A 17432-nucleotide genomic window follows, 5' to 3' on the forward strand; every position below is an offset into this window, starting at 1 on the left:
AAGCTACCACAGACAACCCTCTGGAAATACTGGCCAAATCCTCCTAACTGTTCTCTTTTAAAACAGGATCCTAGCCAGACGGGCTGGCGTGCGCCTGTAGTCCCAGCTACCTGGGAGGAAAGGAGGAGGATCGCTTGAGCCCAGGAGTTGGAGGCTGCAGTGAGCTATAATTATACCACTGCACTCTAGCCTGGGCAACATAGCAAGACCCCATCTGTAAAACAAAACAAAGTCCAGGGTTAGGCGTTGAACAACTGATCTAAAATGTTTTGGCCTGTGAAGAAATGATGTTGAATGACTAAGATTGTAATGCTGCAATCAAAGGGAGAAAATAGAAAATGCAGGTTTAGTACTGATTTAGTTCCACAGGATATTTATACACTTCAGATTTGCCAAAGTACACTGCAAGTAATACTTGTTCACCTGTCACCTTAATTTCAATTATTTTATTTTTCATTTTTTAGAAGTTTTTTTTTCAAACCTACTTGATTTTTTAATAGTTTGTTCTTACTCAATTTCCTTTTATTTCTTTATTTAAAATACATTAAGTCTATGTAATATCCATAAATCCTCATGGCTCTTAGTCCCCTAAGGTTTTTTCCTGGCAGGTGCTCATGCCTTGCTTCTGTGTATTGTAGGATTTTTGACTAAGGGCGCACATTCCATGAATTCTGCATGTGGGACTTCTTTGTAGGTGTGGGTTGAAGATGGGTTCTTCCAGAGCAGATTTGTGTTTGTTCCTAACAGTTGCCTAGAGACCCTACCCAGTTGATACTATGGGTACCAAATAATTTAAACTAAAATATTGGCTTAGGGTTTTCTGTTTTCTTAATTACCCATATGGGGAGGAATTTGGGCTGCAATCCAAGTGTGAAGTAACTTGTGGGTATGAATTGGCAGGAGAGTATGTGTATGCACACACATGAGCATACTTGTATTTTGCTCCTCCATCTAAAACCAAAGTTCAAGATAGGAACTTTTCCTCAGGGCCCCCAATGGGAGATGGGTCGCAGCCTCACGTGTGCTCAGGGTGCCTGGGTGTGTGTGTGTGTGTGTGTGTGTGTGTGCGCTTGGACTTCACCTCTTATCTCTGGTCTTTTGAAGTTGTGAAAACCAAAGCTGCCCATAATTTGCAAGTTCCAACTGTCATCTGATTTTTTAGACTCTGGGTATTCCTTACCTTCTTATGAGCTCACTCGAAAAACATTTTTAAATCCAATATTTTGAGTAGTTTCTAGTAGAAGGGTACATCTCACACCGTAGTGAGGCTATGCAGATTTATAAAATCAACAGCTGTCTCTGAAGTGATTTGAAATAAAATGTGCAGAAAAATCACTGTGTGTAATTCAGACTTTATTGCTTATTAAGTATGTCTCTCTACACAATTTTAAGTAAACAGACATTGAGAAAATATACTGAGAGTATTAAACAGTGATGGCAATATCGATGAGACTGTTCAAGTGTTTTATATAAGGTAATTAGAGGCACCACTCTCACCGTCACCCCTAGAAATTCGTACATTTCATATAAAAAGAGTAAAAATAGTTCATTGGCATATAACTAGCATTATTCTTTGCAATCCATGAGCCAAGATAAGCCTGAACAATTTCAGAATCTTCAGAACAAAACATTTTCTTCCACTAGCAGATGTTTCTTAAAAAAATAAGCAGACAAATCAACACAACAATAAAAACTACACATACACAATCCTGTAACGAAAGTTGGTATATTCCAGTGGTCCTGAATGTTAACATATTTTGCTCTAATTCAAAAAATAAAATGATTCAGCTTTTGAAAATGAGACTAAACTCCTTTACTGTAATTATACTTACTTTATAATTCAAACAATTTAACCAAAGCTAAAGTCAACCAGTAAAAACCATGGATACAACTCAAGCTGCTCTAATGCTAAGATAACTTCTTTAAAAGTTAATTATTCTTTAAAAACTCAGACCCAAGCTGCACAGGTATACCTTGAGGAACTAACAATCTACCCTTTCAGATACAGCAGTAGTTCTAAGTGTTCTTAAAGCTGGGGAGCATATACAAAATCACTGTAAACCATAAACACCAGTAACTTTTCTTGGTAAAACTATACGAACAGTTTCTTCTATTAATGATTAAAAAATCAAGCACTGTAACAGTCCAGCATTTGGAAGACTTGCATGTACATTATTAAAAAGATGCTCAGATTGAGACACATTTTCACACTTGAAAAGACACTCCAAAAAGAAATAAGACTTGAGAGGTGGTTTTCTGTTGAACCATTTAGAAGACCTCAGTTATCCAACAACTAAAAACACACAGTAGCAGATAAATAGGAATTTATTAAAATCACTGTTTCCAACAATATAAAAATTAAATATTAAGGCATCTTTTACTCCCATCCTGGCGTATGCATCAAAGAGAATGTAAATAAGTGCCAGCACTCCTTAATCAAATGCTTTTCGAAAGTATCTGGCAGATTTTATATTCTCCTATTCCACATACCATTGAAAGCTCTCATAATCAAACATCTTGGCCCAAATCAAGAGAAAAGTATAAATAGATATCAATTTATTAAAGGGAAGCAGTTCACTCTTGAAAAATAAAAAGGAACTACAAAGAGTGTCATGTAGAAAGTTGAAATACTGGTATTTAAATTTCTCTGAAGCAATTATGGTTCAGTAATTAAGCAAAAGAAGAGATGAAGACTTTGCTTAAGAGGCCTATTAAAATGGATCATGCTATGGAATAACTGTTCAGTCAATATTCGACTGCACTGGGATGACAGTTTGAAAAGGGCTTCATACTCCTTTAAAAAATATCACATCCATTAGAATAAGATAATATAAATTAACACTGATTATTTTTCCCCATATTTGTCCACTTTTAAAGCTCAACAGGCTTCATAAAGTATACTAAACAGTAACATTTTCACCTTTTATTAAGGCAAGTTTGTGAAAATAATTTAATACAACCAGATCTCTTCATGAACTTTCAGCTCACATCTTTAATGTAAGAAACATACAAAAAATTGTTTTATAAAAAGCCACCTCAGTACCATAAAATAGTAATGAAAGACTGTGATCCCAGTTTACTTTTAAAAGAATCTTCTTTCCTTGTCTCAAATTCCAAGCACTATTCATCATCTTTAGAGCCAGTTTTGCTTAACTAAAAAAAAGAGAAAAGAAATACTCAGCAAGTTTAAGTGATATTATTTGATTCATTATTTCCACTCAGTATCAAAATTAAATAATAGGCAACAAAGATCAGATAACTTAAACCATCTAGCTATAGCTTTTATCACATGTAGCTACTTTTCAAATTCAGGCTCAGCTACTTCAAACAGGTTTAAAAATATGAACTCAACAAAAATATAACATCAAAAGAATAAGGGGGAAAAAATCCTTGAAATTTTCGAAGAAATAAACTGGAACCAAGAAAATACAAATTAGAGATGCCATTTATAAAATGAATGACATTCTTCTATTTTTTGTTTTCTATCAGACAATAAATCTTTTTTAAAAATTTTAAAATTGTGGTAAAAAATACTTAACATAAGATTTACCATCTTAACCAGATATCAAATTCTTATAATTTTAAAAATATGATAAAAATATTAAATTATAATTTTTTTCTGCACAAAATCTTTGGCAGGAGTTGGCAAATGGGGTGGGGGGAGGGTAGATAAAGGTGTCAAACAATGCAAAGAGAATTCTGATCAGAATAGTACCCCAGCCACTGAGAAACTCCCACCGCACCCAATAACTTTTAAGAACTCCAGAGAATATGCAAAGCTGTGAAAAGCAGAAACCACTAAGGGCAGTGGTTTTCAAGCACTTCAGCCCAAAGACCTCTTTATACTATTAAAAAATGAGGACCCTAAGAACATTTTAATTTTTTAATGTGGGTTTTAACTACTACATTAGAAATTAAAACTGAGAAATTTAATTTATGTAAAAATAGCAATACACCCATTATATGATAACCCAATAGTATTTTTTTAAGGAAAAATAACTATTTTCTAAAACAGAACAATGAGAAGAGTGGTGCTGGTTTTACATTTTTGCAAGTCTCTTTATTATCTAGCTCAGTAGAAGACAGCTGGATTTTCACAAATCTGCTTTTACTGTAAAGCAGGTATAATGGAAGACAGCTAACAAGAGCACAGCAGAAGTACAGTCTGGGTTAATAATGCACATACTTAGATCCTAAACCTACTAACTTAGAAAATTCTGGAAAACACAAGAATGTACAAATACACATTCTCTTTGTGCTTTAAATAGAGTATGACTTATGGCATCACCACACATCATGCAGTCTCTGGAAAATGCCAGAAAAAATTCATGAGAAAATGAATTAAAAAGGCAAACAATGTCTTAGTATTATGATACTCAGGGACCTCTCAGGGGTCCAAAGACCACACTTGGAAACCACTGGCTTAGGGTAGCGAATTCTGAGACCAAACTATGTCTAGGTAAAAACCTCCTTTAATACTTTCTCACATCTCCCAAGAATACTGCATTATTTGAATTTGATTTTTTTTTTTTTTTGTAACTTGGAATTCTATTTCTATTAACAGGGACTCAGGCTGGGCATGGTGGCTCACACCTGTAGTCCCAGCTACTTGGGAGGCGGAGGAAGGAGGATCGCTTGAGCCCAGGAGTTTGAGGTTGCTGTGAGCTGGGCTGAGCCATCTCATTCCAGCCCGGGGGATGTAGCGAGACAGATCAAAAAAAACAAAAAAAACAGGGACTCTCTTAAAAACAAACAAAAATTTCTGGAACTAGGGAAGGAGAAGCACTGTCACCCCCTTTCCATAAATCAGATTATTTTCGTCTCACTCTCAGCAGAGAGCTGCTGCACCAGAGAAACCACACTCTGACAGAGAAAACAGCTCATCCCAGAGCACAGAGCACTTTCGGGAGGGAAGGGATTTAGCTGGTAGGCTGCATGCGAGCACATCTAGGACACACGAAGTTTCCACCAAGCATTAACACAGAGGGCCAGGTAAATGTGAGAATGCCAGAGAAGTTCCACCCATACAGACATCTTGTACTGGCTCAGCCTCCCACCCAGGAAGGAAGAAATACTACGTTTCTTTATTCTAACTGCAGCTTATGGCTCCCTACTCTCACATAATATTTTTGTACTAGATTCTAGAGGCACAAAGATTATTTTAAAGAGTTTCTACAGAAAATGCATTCCATGGACCAAACAGCAGACTTTAAAACAAACTTTCAGAATACTTCATAAATTGCCCGTATTTGTGGGTCCCCATTAAGATCCTAATCTTTACCCTTGGATCATATTATTAATAAACACTAGTCATAGCAGTTGTGGCACCAACTGGCACACAAAACTTATTTCATGAAGTCCTACAAAGAGAATTTACTATGTTATTCATCAGTTTTAAAACTACAGCTAATGCAAGAAAAATCTGAGAGAAGTAGGCAGAAAAATCCCAAATATAAATAATTTTTAACCAAAATGGAAAATCTTTTTTGGCAAGAATGGACAACTACATTTAAGATCTGTCCTAAACAAAACAAACCAAACCAAACCACAAAAACTTTTAAGAAATTAAAGCATTCCTTTCTATGAGTGGCTTTTCAGTTTCCATATTATTGATAATTTAGAGCCATATTTAAGTGTTTGCATTCTTAAGATGTACTTACATAAAGAGTCATACTATACGGTAGTATAACTTTTGCAGATTTTCCATTATTTTTAAAAAAACAAAACCTAAAAGAGAAGAATGTGAAGGATATTTAAAAAATACTTACATGCTGAATGTAAAAAAGGTAACAGACATTCCCAGGAAATTCCGAAGGTTGTGAGGGGGGAAGCAGAAAATATAAATTTCATTATTTGATGGTAATAATTATAACAATTTTAAAAACTAAAATATAAACATTACATACCTTTACGACATCAACCCAGTTCCAACCTCGAGGAAGTTCTCCTTTGTGATCTACAGGATAAAAATTAGCAACTTTATTTCTAAGACTAATCAGCTAGTTTAAAATTAATTATAGCTCTAATAAATAAGATTTTATATACTATTATATATAACAAATAAATTAAAAATTTAAATCACATGTCACTAAGTTGGAAAAATAGTTTATCATCATTGTAACCTGAAAGCACCAGTCTAACCTGGGGACACTTACAAAGTATTTTAGGTATATTCCCTTTTTACATTTATGGTATTTCCATTCAAGACAAAACCTGATATCAAGAAAAAAATATGGAGCTGGGTTGGTAATGCCAGGAATAGGAGCTAATCAACTTATTAGTTTTAGGCATTTGTACAACTCTACTCTTTTATATAAGGTTATTGCTTATTTGAGTAAGCAGCTGTGTTAGTTCACCGTTTCATGAGTGTTTCACACCAGGAAGCCAGGCCTTATAAACAAATGTTTGGCTTGGTTTCGAGAGTAAGAGGAGGCCTGGCTAACCTATGTATTAGTTGTTGTACTCTGATGAAATATTCATTATTTAATCTAACATTCTTTAAGAAGGGCTTTATCTGTTGGGAGTGCCAGAACACAAGCTCATAAGAATTTATATAAGAATTCATAGTTTGCAAAGTGATTTCAGTCTTTTAACAGAATACTGAAATTTAAAGAGTAGTTTCATAAATAAATACTATTTAAAAATTCTTCAATTTAAAGTGGCTTGATATATGCCATTTAGGTCTCATTTTACGAAACCTTCAAAATTTGCACTCAAACCAAGTACGTTATATGAATTTTATAGCTAGGGAAACACAAATTAACTCCATGATTCTTACAGGCGAGAAATAACATTACTGGAGCTCAATTTTAGATGCTAACGGTTCTGTTTTCTTTCATGCCAGTAAGAATCACATCCCACTGGTTACTGGTTATGAGGGGTACAGAGGCAGATCACCAGTTTTGGTTAACTAATTTACCAACAGTGCCATGACTGTCTCATTACAGTTTTATTTGGAATGAAAGCTCCAAGTCACAAACTCCTAGACTGTCATTATGGGAAGGTAATGATTTAGGCAGGCCTCATCAAGGAGATGGAGGTAGGGAGATATTAATGAAAGGGAATGATCATAGGTCATTATGTATAAAAGCAACAGGTAACTGCCATAGACGCTACATCATTCCAAAAAACAGATTAACAAAAATTCTAGTGAACAGACTATTATGGCTAATGATTTATTGCTTCAGTTGTTTATACTTTAATGCTGCTCTGACATTAGGTATAATGGATTCCTAGATTTTTTATTTCACAAACCATTACAATTTCAAAAATATAGTTTAGGGATCAACATAGAATTGCTATCTTTTTATTCTGCCACAAACAGACATTCTACAAAACATAAATCACCAAAAAACTACCATCCCTTTATGAAAGAAAAGGCATTTTAAACTTCCTCACCAAAATGAAAGGGTCAGTTCTTCTCAATAAAGGGCAGCTACCTTGTAACAGTAGCACACGCATATATACATAAGTATAAATGTGCACATATACACGATAATGTCCTCATTTCCCCTAACTGTGAAAAAGTTTACTGATTATCAATTTGCAAATTTTCAGGTTAAATAAAAAAGGAATCAAATATTATTATTGATATGAAATGAAGTTTATAATCCTCTTCTAAAGGACTCTGGTTTAGGAAACACGGGAATTCTATTCTTAAATCTTTTTTTTAATACTCTTAAATCTTGTTGTTGTATAAGTAAGTTAACTACAAACAAAAACATTAATTTACCATGTTAAGACCTAATGGTATACCAAGCTTCATTTCAAATGAAAGCTGTATTACAAAGAATTTTTAATAACACATGCCTGCCACAGAAGTAAACAAATAGGAAAATCCCAAACGTGTCAGAGCACATAAGTAGGATACACATTTTTGTATACTATTTGTATACTAATGTACCTCAATCTCAAGACTCATTTATAGTTACTCTGTCACTCAGTTACATTCTTTTCAACGGTTATCTCTTATGATGAAATAGTAAATATTTTCAGTATATATCTGTGACCCAAGAGGTCTGTGATCCAAATGTTTAAAAAATAGAGAATTAACCTTCTAAATCTAGATATATTTATTAAGCACCCATATCATACTAAAAAGTAGTCCATTTATCTGGGTTGTAAAAGAAAAAAAATAACACAAACCTGTTTTATCTGCCAGCTTACGCTTCTGGGCTTTTGAAAGTTGTTCTTTTTTGTCTTTTTTCTTACTTGATGAGGCTGTATTAGGAGTTTCAGCTGAGATCATATTGCTCATTGATGCCTATAAAAAAAAAATAATTCTTAGACTCATGCCTTAAAACTTACTAAATAACACTAAATATATACCAGCTACCTGAAATGGATTGATAATTTTTAGACTTACAAAAGAATCCTACATTATGATTACTCATTTATTAAATCAGGTGCCCTTAACACATTATTGGTTTCACTCTTGTAAAAGTTCACATCGAAGGACATAATATTAGTGCAACTATTATAACCAAAACCCTGGGGAGGGAGATCTCATTACTAGCATTATGCTGAAGACCTGAGGTTCCAAGGTAGTTTTACAAATCAGTTAACTTCCTATTATTTGGAAATTTAAACATGTCTTTAGAAAAATCACATGGACCTACCTAGAACATTCTGGTTCCCTGAAGAATATTTTTAAAACATTTGGGTTTGTGTAGACAGGATTTATGAATAACTAAAATTTAAAATGCTTACTACTAGGTCTAAGCATTGCTGCAAATGTTTTACATATATCACTCATTTTATCCTTGACACAATCTTATGAAGTAGATACCATTATGACCCCCCTTTTACAGATGAGGAACTGAGCAGAGAGAGATTAAGAAACTTGCCCAAAGTAACAAAGTTAGTAAGTGGTGCAGTGAGGATTTGAACCCAGGCAGTCTGGCCCACAATCCAAGATCTTAGCTACCACCCTTTACTGCTCCTCCAGTTGCCTCTCAGGGTTCTTCTGTGTCCTGTTGGGAATGTGAAAGCCAGAGCCACTCAAGTCGAAGACACGGACTTTGCTACCAAAAAGCTTATTCTTTGGTTCACAAGACAAAACTAAATACTGACGACTGAAAGTCTTTTAGTGCATAATGTGGTGCGAAGGGGTCCTATACCTATGCCTGAGGTCATGACAGATGAATAATTCCTAAAATTATTCTATAAATAAAACAATTTTTTCTAATCAATAAAGTCTTCTTATGCTGCAACACCTTCAAATTAAACTGTGGCAAGACTACAACAAAATAAGCCTCACAGAGAAAGCAATTTCACAAATATTTTAACACTACCTAAGAAATTTTTTAGCTATCTAAGCTTTATGAAGAGATTAAGTAAATTTTAAGAATACTAGGTTCTGGCCGGGCGCGGTGGCTCACGCCTGTAATCCTAGCTCTCTGGGAGGCCGAGGTGGGCGGATCGTTTGAGCTCAGGAGTTCGAGACCAGCCTGAGCAAGAGCGAGACCCCATCTCTACTAAAAATAGAAAGAAATTATATGGACAGCTAAAAATATATATAGAAAAAATTAGCCGGGCATGGTGGTGCATGCCTGTAGTCCCAGCTACTCGGGAGGCTGAGACAGGAGGATCGCTCGAGCTCAGGAGTTTGAGGTTGCTGTGAGCTAGGCTGATGCCACGGCACTCACTCTAGCCTGGGCAACAGAGTGAGACTCTGTCTCAAAAAAAAAAAAAAAAAAGAATACTAGGTTCTATAAAATCTCAGTTCTAGTGGGCATAAGATGTATCCTAGTCTTTGGTAAAGGGTAAAAATCTAGAGAATATTGTTTCATCTTCTAGGTTAAATAGGAGAAATTTAAAATTCATTGTTCTTATTTAATTCGGATGTAACTCTCATTTTAAATCTAACACAAAGTCTCCTTCCAATTTTGAAAAAATATTAACTAGTAAAAATTAATTACTAGCAGAGCAAAACCAAAACAACAAAAGAATTTAGCAAAAAATAATCACATACTCACTGCAGAATTAATGGGATGGTGATTCTCCATGAACTGCTCTTTATTGTCCTTGGCATATTCAAATAATGTATAGGTCATAGCGGTTCCAAGATTAACTTCTACTGCTTCTTGCAACTTGGCTAATATACTCTGCTTTACAGCCGATGATCTACAATGCACAACAAATACATTGCTAAGAGAAAAGTAAAATAGAGAGTGAAGTCAAAAAACAATGAAAACAAAACACTACTCACATGGTGTTGTTAAAAAAAGCGTTCATAGATATAATTGGAGGTGTTTGGGGATATGTTTCTGTCCAGGAAATCTCTATTAAGAAGGCTTTGGGATCACCATTTTCACCTATCTGAAGAAAAGGGGAAATCTTAGGCTTGTGAAAGGTGATAAAAAGACAGAGAAGTAAATTATGATCTTCAAAAGGATGAATTCTTTGCAATACTCATGCTCAGATCAGAAACATACTATTTTGAAAAGTCCAGGGGTACAGGCTAAGACTGAGAGGGGACGAGGGGAGTATAAAGAAGGCCTGAGTTTCAATTTAATCCTAGTTTGTCTTAATAGATTTAGTTTAAGCCCATGGCCTGTCTCTCCAACCAGCCCCATGTACCAAGTCTATGTCTTACATTTTTTTGTGTGTTTTCTCCAGTGTTCTGAGAATTAACAGAAGACATTAACTATGGGAAACAGGAAAGGAGTAGAAAAAAATAATAATCCACAAACTTGAAACACCTTATCTTTATTCTAAGTTATCCAACTGCTAAATTACAAGAGGCACAATCCCAAGAGACCAGAAAAGGAAATGTAAAACTGAGAGAAAAAAGGGAAAGACAACAGATAAGGAGAAGGCATGCCTTTAGCTGAACAGCAATTCCTGAATAAGTTAAAGCTGTCTTTTGTTTCTTTTGCTACCCCAATTTTTTAAAAAAACTTTAATCTTAAAGAAAAACTGAAATAGTACAATGAACACACATTGACACTTTTCTGATTCACCAAATATCTTTTGCTCCATTTACTTTATCTTTCCCCCTGTTCACCAGAGAATCCACCCGTATTCCCCTGATGTGATTTTTCCCTTCGGTTTTTGTTGAACCATTTGAAAGTAACGAAATGTCCTAATATATTTATGGGTAAAGCATCCTAAGAAAAGGACATTCTCCTTTATAACCACAAGACCATTATCACACCCAAGAAATTCAACATTAATACAAAACTATTACCTCACACATAAACCATATCTGAAGTGTCCTTTAACAGACATCACCCCCAACCCCACAAATCCATAATCCATTCAAGGATTACGGATTGCATTTAGCTGTCATGTGTCTTTATTCTGCTTTAATTTATAAAAGAACAGTCCTCAGCCTTCTCCCCTGCTTTTTAAATATCTTTTGTGACAAAATAAATCCAGCCCAGTTTTCTTACATAACGTCCTCAGATGTAGACCGATTGTTTCCTATGTTCAGATTCAAATTAAACATTTTTGGTTAGGAAACTGCATAGGTGATGTGGTCCATTCTCATGGCATCATATAAGGAGGCAGACAAGATCTTCTGGAATCATCATTGGCGACACTAAGCTTGATCACTTGGTTAAGGTGATATTCCCCAGATCTCTTCAATGTAAACCTTTTCATTTTATAATTAAGAAGTCATCTGTGGGGTAACACTACAAAACTGTGTGAATACCTTGTTTCTCAACAACCCTTCATCTAAAAATTTTAGCATTCATTAATAGTCCTTGACTGAACCAATTATTACAGTGGTGGTTGCAAAATGACTTTATAATAAAACTATGGAATGCTTTATGAATTAGCATCTCATCCTTGCTCTGGGTTATGCTAATCTCTACTATATTATTTTTAGTATATATACTACTTTAAAAAGATATTTTTAAGCAGCAATAAGATTTAAAAATCTTTCACCCAAATTATTACTTGATTCACCTTTATTTTCTGACCACTGACTTTTCGTCCCCATCCTTTCACCCTCAATCACATTCTTACCAACATGAGGCAAGGCTCAGAAATTGTATCAAATAAACTTAGGGATCTGTTGATATACTTGGATAAGTTGATTACCTGCATAATGGATATAACTGGCTTATGCTTGTGTTTTAAATACAGAGGTAATTAAAAAGTGATAATAGTTACTTGCTTTATGCAATCACTAAGTCCTTACTCCTGGTGCATTTAGGAACAAATTGTCATATGCCTCACACTGTGCTAGGTACTGAAGATACAAAGACAGAGACATCCCATTCCTATCTTCAAGGGAGGCAGATGTTTAGATGACTCACTAAATTGTAGCATGAAAAATAGTTCAAATGAGAATAAAGCACAAAGAAATGAGGAATGGTTAATTCTGCTTCAAAGTCGGAGACAGGAGACATGGCCCAAATATGTACAGAGGAGGCTTGAGTTAGGCCTTAAAGCAGCAGCAGGATAGATAATGTATTAGAGGTGAGGGAAAGAGCAAACAATGTGTCCAAAGGCATAGTAGTAAAAATAAAATGCAGGGGAAATTTAACAATCCATTATGTCTAAGGGATGCTGGTGAGTGGGAAAGTTTGGAGGACAGTTAGAAACAAACAAAAGGACTTTGAGTGTCATGCTGAGGAATTCAGTCCATAGGCAAGAGGAAACTATGGAGAAACCTTTTTAAACAAGAGAATGGGATGACTACTTAAGTGTTCAGAGAGCCAACTATTATTAACAATTCTGTTGGAGGACTAATGGTGGAGTGTACGGAGGAAGCTAAAGAAAGAACTAAACCGGGGAAGTCCTTTGGGAGGCTACTGAACTATTCTATGCAAGAACTGAGGGATCTGACTTAGAACACAGGCAGAACTCTACCCCAGGTCCTGTGACTGCAAACACACTGTCTCTTAATCTCACGTCTCATTCCTCTTAAATCCATCCTATGGGTCACATCGGAGTGTCCATGGTACAGCACACATACATGTCCAGAGTATTCTGCATACTGCACTCGATAAATAACTGCTGTTGGTAATAGAGACAATTAGGAAAGTATAGAGGATTCTCAATCTCCCTATTGCTAATGAAGAGCGTGGCAGTGGCAGGGCAAGTCTGGGGTGGCAGTTGGATTCAAATAGAAAGATCTAGAACTTAACTCCATCATAACTTTGGCCCTAAAAAATCCCCTGATTATTATATACATGGCGATGGTGTCAGGATTGCTAAGCTTGAAAGGGAATTGAGGAAAGCTGAGCAGGGAGGAGAGTATCCAAAGGAAGTGATTATAGAGAATTTATTTCTTGTGACAGTCTACAATAAACCATGTGTAAGGATTTTTATTTTATTTATTTTTTATATTTATTTTATATTTTTTATTATCTTATCTTATTATCTTTTCCCCATGTCCCCAGAGAGCTGCATTGTCCTTGACAGGTGAGGCAGCCACAGCACCCAGAATATTACTCAGACAGATGGAAAAGGCACTGCCTGGGGCTGCAGCTGGGTGCAGAGTGAGTCTGCAAATTATTTATTGTAAATGGTGACAACATTAATAACTGTATATCTCTTACGAAAGAAACTTTCCTATTCCACTAATATTTATAATCATTTGAATAGATGGTTTATATTATTTACAAAATAAAATACTAATACTGCTTTATCTTAAAGACCAAGTTTTAAAGAAAAATCTACGTTTCACATACATAAAAAATGACCACACATATTTAGAATACAGAATTAAGAAAAGACCAACTTTTCTTGACTGTATCATAAGGAAGTAAGAAGAATGCTAGGCTTGGAATAGATATCTGGATTTTAATCCTAATATTTATCAATATCAGCTGTGGAAGCTTAGGAAACTATGACTGAGAAGTTACCTTTAAGGATAAAATTATACAATTTTTAAGGTTTCTTTCACTTCTAATATTTTACGATTCTGTTACAATAAGAACAAGCTTATCTTTGTTTTTAAAAAGTTTCTGAATTAAGTTTTCACATGTTAAAAATGATTGATGGCAGGGATTTCCATTTAAATGCTTCAGAAAATACAAAGACATAATAAATTTAAACAATGAAGTTTAAATTTTAGCAACCTGTAGTCCTTTCTCGCATGGTAGCAAGTGCTCCCATTCATGCCGTCTTACCCTATATTGAAATGAAACTGGACTTAATTCCCGGAAACTTTCGTCTCCTTCATAAATAGAACGTAATGCTTCTAGTTCCATCTGAAAGAAAACAATCAAATGAGTTTCATTTAGTGGTATAAATGAATTACAAATAGAGAGTTTCTACTTTCCCATTCAAGCCCACTCATCTATGTAAAACCTGGCTAACTTAGGTGCTTATATTAATAATACATGTGCCATGTACCAACATATTACAATACTACGACTATTTAATAACACTTATTTTAAAACTATGTGCCAGACACTGCTATGCATTTTACATTTTATTATCTTATAATTATCAAATCAATCCTGTCAAGAAGACCATATTTTCTCCTATCTACCAGACAGGAAAATAAGATTCAGTTTAAAGCAACTCCAGAGAAAAAGGATGACAAGGATCTACTAAAGATGGGAGAAAGGACTACATGGGAAAATGTAACCAGTAATCCTTGCCTGCAAATATTTCTTAGAATACTGTGGTATTGCAAACAAGAAGTTCAACCATTGTGATCACAGACAAATACCTGAGAAAGGAAGCAAAGAAAGACTGCACTTGGTTGGGCACATGTTTTAGTTTTCAAAAAGATGCATGCCAGGAATTCTATAAACTAAAGATGGTGAGCTTAATCTACATGGGCAAAATTTTAGAATAGATTATTAAAGAAACAGTGTATAAGGACCTGGGTGAATAAGCAGCAGTCCCTAAGACCTAGCAAACATATGAAAACCAAAATATATTTAAATAACCCTTCTTAGAGTGGGTAACTTGATTGGTACATTAGGGAAAGGTACAAAACATGGACAATTTAGATTCCAGCAAGGCTCCACAGGTTCCTCTTGCTACCTTTACAGAAAAAAATGTAGGAACTCAAACTGGATTAAAGAATAACTAAGATGATTAGGCTGGAACAAACACCTTTACTCAAAATATATAATTTCTTCTGTCCTTAATCCTTTCTTTTTTTTTGTGACACAGGGTCTCGCTCTGTCGCCCAGACTGGAGTGCAGTGGCGTCATCATAGCTCACTCACTGCAGCTTCAAACTCCTAAGCTTAAGGAGCTTCAGCCTCCCAAGTAGCTGGGACTACAGGCATGACGAGCTGCCACACCAGGCAAACTTTTTCTATTTTTTTGTAGAGATGGAGGCCTGGGTCTTGCTCAGGCTGGTCTCAAACTCCTGGTCTCAAGCAAGTCCTCCACCTAGGCCTCCCAAAGTGCTAGGATTACAGGCATGAGCCACTGGGCGCGGCTCCTTTCTCATAATTTAATTAATGACTTGGACAGGAAGAAAAATAGAAGGCGGATTTATTAAATTTGTGGATGATAACCTGATGGGATACTGAATAATGCTGGTGGTAGAGTAAGAATCCAAAACGTCCTCAAAAAACTAGCTAATGATGAAATTTACCATGGCAAATGGAACTTGTACTTAGACACCTAAATACACAAGCAGAGGATTAAAGACTTTGTATAAAATACTTAATGGGTTTCACTTGACAGTTAATCTAACTGTAGAAAACAATGGGATGCCTGAACTTTTAAAAAGGACATAAACTTAGAATCTGTCCTCAGACACGTGATTTCAGGATAGTGAAGGAACTAAAATGAATGGACATATGAGGAAAAGCTAAAAGGAACCATTTCATCTGAGAAGAGTTCTGAAAAACTGGGCAGGAAACTGTCTTCAAAGATCTGAATATCAGTCATGTGGAAGATGAATGGAATTTTCTTGTTAAAATGGCGATTCCTGGGCCCCACCACAGAAATTTGATTCAGTAGGTCTGGGGTGGCATGCAGGCATCTGTTTTTCTAACAACTACCCAGATGGTTCTAAGGGGATGTTTCCATGGGTCAAACTTAGACAAATATTACACTGTATGTTCTTTGCTTTGCAGAGACAGACTACTAATGTCTTAGCTTAGAAACTCACCTGGCAAGAATATTTTAGAAGGGATTCAGCTATCCATTAGCTTGTTGAACTTTGGGTCCTTTAATGGTAACTTCCAATCCAGAGGTTCTGTTACATTTATCGTGCAAAAGGGCATTCAAGCAATATATTCTAAATGAACAGTGAACTACTTACCTACTACTCAAGGAGACTTGGGTTCTAGTCCTGATTCTATCACATACTCACTGTGCACCCCTGGGACAATCACTTTACCTCTGTAGACCCTATTCCTCATCTCTACACATAACAAAGTTGGAAGGTTCCCCCCTACAGATGACCTGTAGCATCCCCTCGAACTCTAATACGTGATTCAATGGCAAAATGGCATTTCACAAGAAAATACCTGAGCATAAACCATACAATTCAGGTGGTACACATATCTCAAAAAGGATTTCGTCCCCACCGGACAACTAACAGATGGATAAATGATTTCATCAAACAATATGGGCTGAAACCAAAGGCACTAGTGCCATTTTCTTCCACGAGAAATTTAACTATCAATTAATACTCTCTCCACTAGTCAACAGACTTTAAAATTTAAAGGAGCTCGATTCCAAATCAGCGTAACTCAGTACACAAGCGCTAAACAAACATACGGGATACAAGGAGAGCCAAGCGCACCCGGGTCGTCTACCAAGGACGCTCACCTTGTGATTAAGGAAACAGAAGGAGACTCCCGAGTTTGCAAAAATGAAAAATTCCGGGGGTGGGGAGACAGAGGTAGACCCCCTACCCGTTCACGCATGCTTGGCGCCTCCTCGCGAGGCGCTGGTCACCTTGGGGCACCCCTCCAAGCTCCGAAGGATCCAGGGGCAAAGGGCATGTGCCAGGCCGCTCTTTCGGACACAAGGTCTTACCCGGAGGTCGGCCTCTCAGCCGCCCTCCCTCGGGGCTGGGGACCGCGCCCGCGCGGGGAAGGGGGCACTCAGCCCGGGGACTCACCTCCTGGTCCTCGTTGGCACTCATCACGCCGATCGCCGGGTGCCTCCCAGGCGGACCGCGTTCGCGACAATGCAGAAAAAGCGAGGGCAGTGGCCCCGAGGCCGGGACGTCCCCCTTCTGCGCCTCGGCTGCGGGGGCGACACCCACAGACGCGAGTCCCGGGCGCCCCAGCCCTCGGCTGCGCCCAGCCGCCGGCGGTGGGCTGCCGGCCCGGAATCACAGGCGGCGGCAGGTGGGACGCCCTGGGGTTTCGGGAGAGGCTGCAGGGTAATGTTAGAGGCTCCACCCCCTCCTCCTTCTAGCTTCTCCTATTGGCTTCTTGTCTCCCCGCCCCCAACTCTTTCTCCTGTAGGAAATGGAGCCCCCTCCTTACGTGTTGAGGAGAGGCGTAAAGTTCCGAGACAGCGATTGGGTTAGAGCTATGTCAC

At 36.8% G+C, this 17432-nt stretch overlaps 1 protein-coding gene and 1 non-coding gene across 3 annotated transcripts; both read right to left on the reverse strand.

Annotated features, from left to right (window-relative positions):
• Nucleotides 1-1332: 1332 nt before the first annotated feature.
• On the reverse strand, nt 1333-17251 carry RWDD4 (RWD domain containing 4). Of its 2 annotated transcripts, none has more exons than XM_069493149.1 (8): nt 17005-17251; nt 14091-14171; nt 10211-10316; nt 9978-10125; nt 8146-8263; nt 5907-5956; nt 5769-5771; nt 1333-3153 (listed from the first exon to the last, which is right to left on the reverse strand). In XM_069493149.1, exons 3-8 carry the CDS (start codon nt 10234-10236, stop codon nt 3121-3123), a joined length of 378 nt encoding a protein of 125 aa, XP_069349250.1. In that variant the 5' UTR covers nt 10237-10316; nt 14091-14171; nt 17005-17251; the 3' UTR covers nt 1333-3120. The 2 variants fall into 2 exon arrangements, with proteins under 2 accessions (XP_069349250.1, XP_069349248.1); XM_069493147.1 differs by having other exon boundaries at nt 10211-10320.
• LOC138399252 (small nucleolar RNA SNORA77) lies at nt 13345-13467 on the reverse strand. Its single transcript, XR_011236142.1, has one exon. It is a non-coding gene; the product is annotated as a small nucleolar RNA SNORA77 (small nucleolar RNA).
• Nucleotides 17252-17432: the final 181 nt, after the last annotated feature.

Source organism: Eulemur rufifrons, chromosome 18, assembly GCF_041146395.1.
Source record: "Eulemur rufifrons isolate Redbay chromosome 18, OSU_ERuf_1, whole genome shotgun sequence".
Classification (NCBI taxonomy): Eukaryota; Metazoa; Chordata; class Mammalia; order Primates; family Lemuridae; genus Eulemur; species Eulemur rufifrons.

What these genes read in the sequence shown, in the direction of transcription:
- RWDD4 (XM_069493147.1), bottom strand. Translation starts at nt 17,028, where the DNA reads ATGAGTGCCAACGAGGACCAGGAG. An exon ending in GTGCCAACGAGGACCAGGAG is followed by an intron (nt 14,172 to 17,004) that starts GTGAGTCCCCGG and finishes GTTTTCTTTCAG; the next exon opens with ATGGAACTAGAAGCATTACG. An exon ending in CAGTTTCATTTCAATATAGG is followed by an intron (nt 10,321 to 14,090) that starts GTAAGACGGCAT and finishes CCTTTTCTTCAG; the next exon opens with ATAGGTGAAAATGGTGATCC.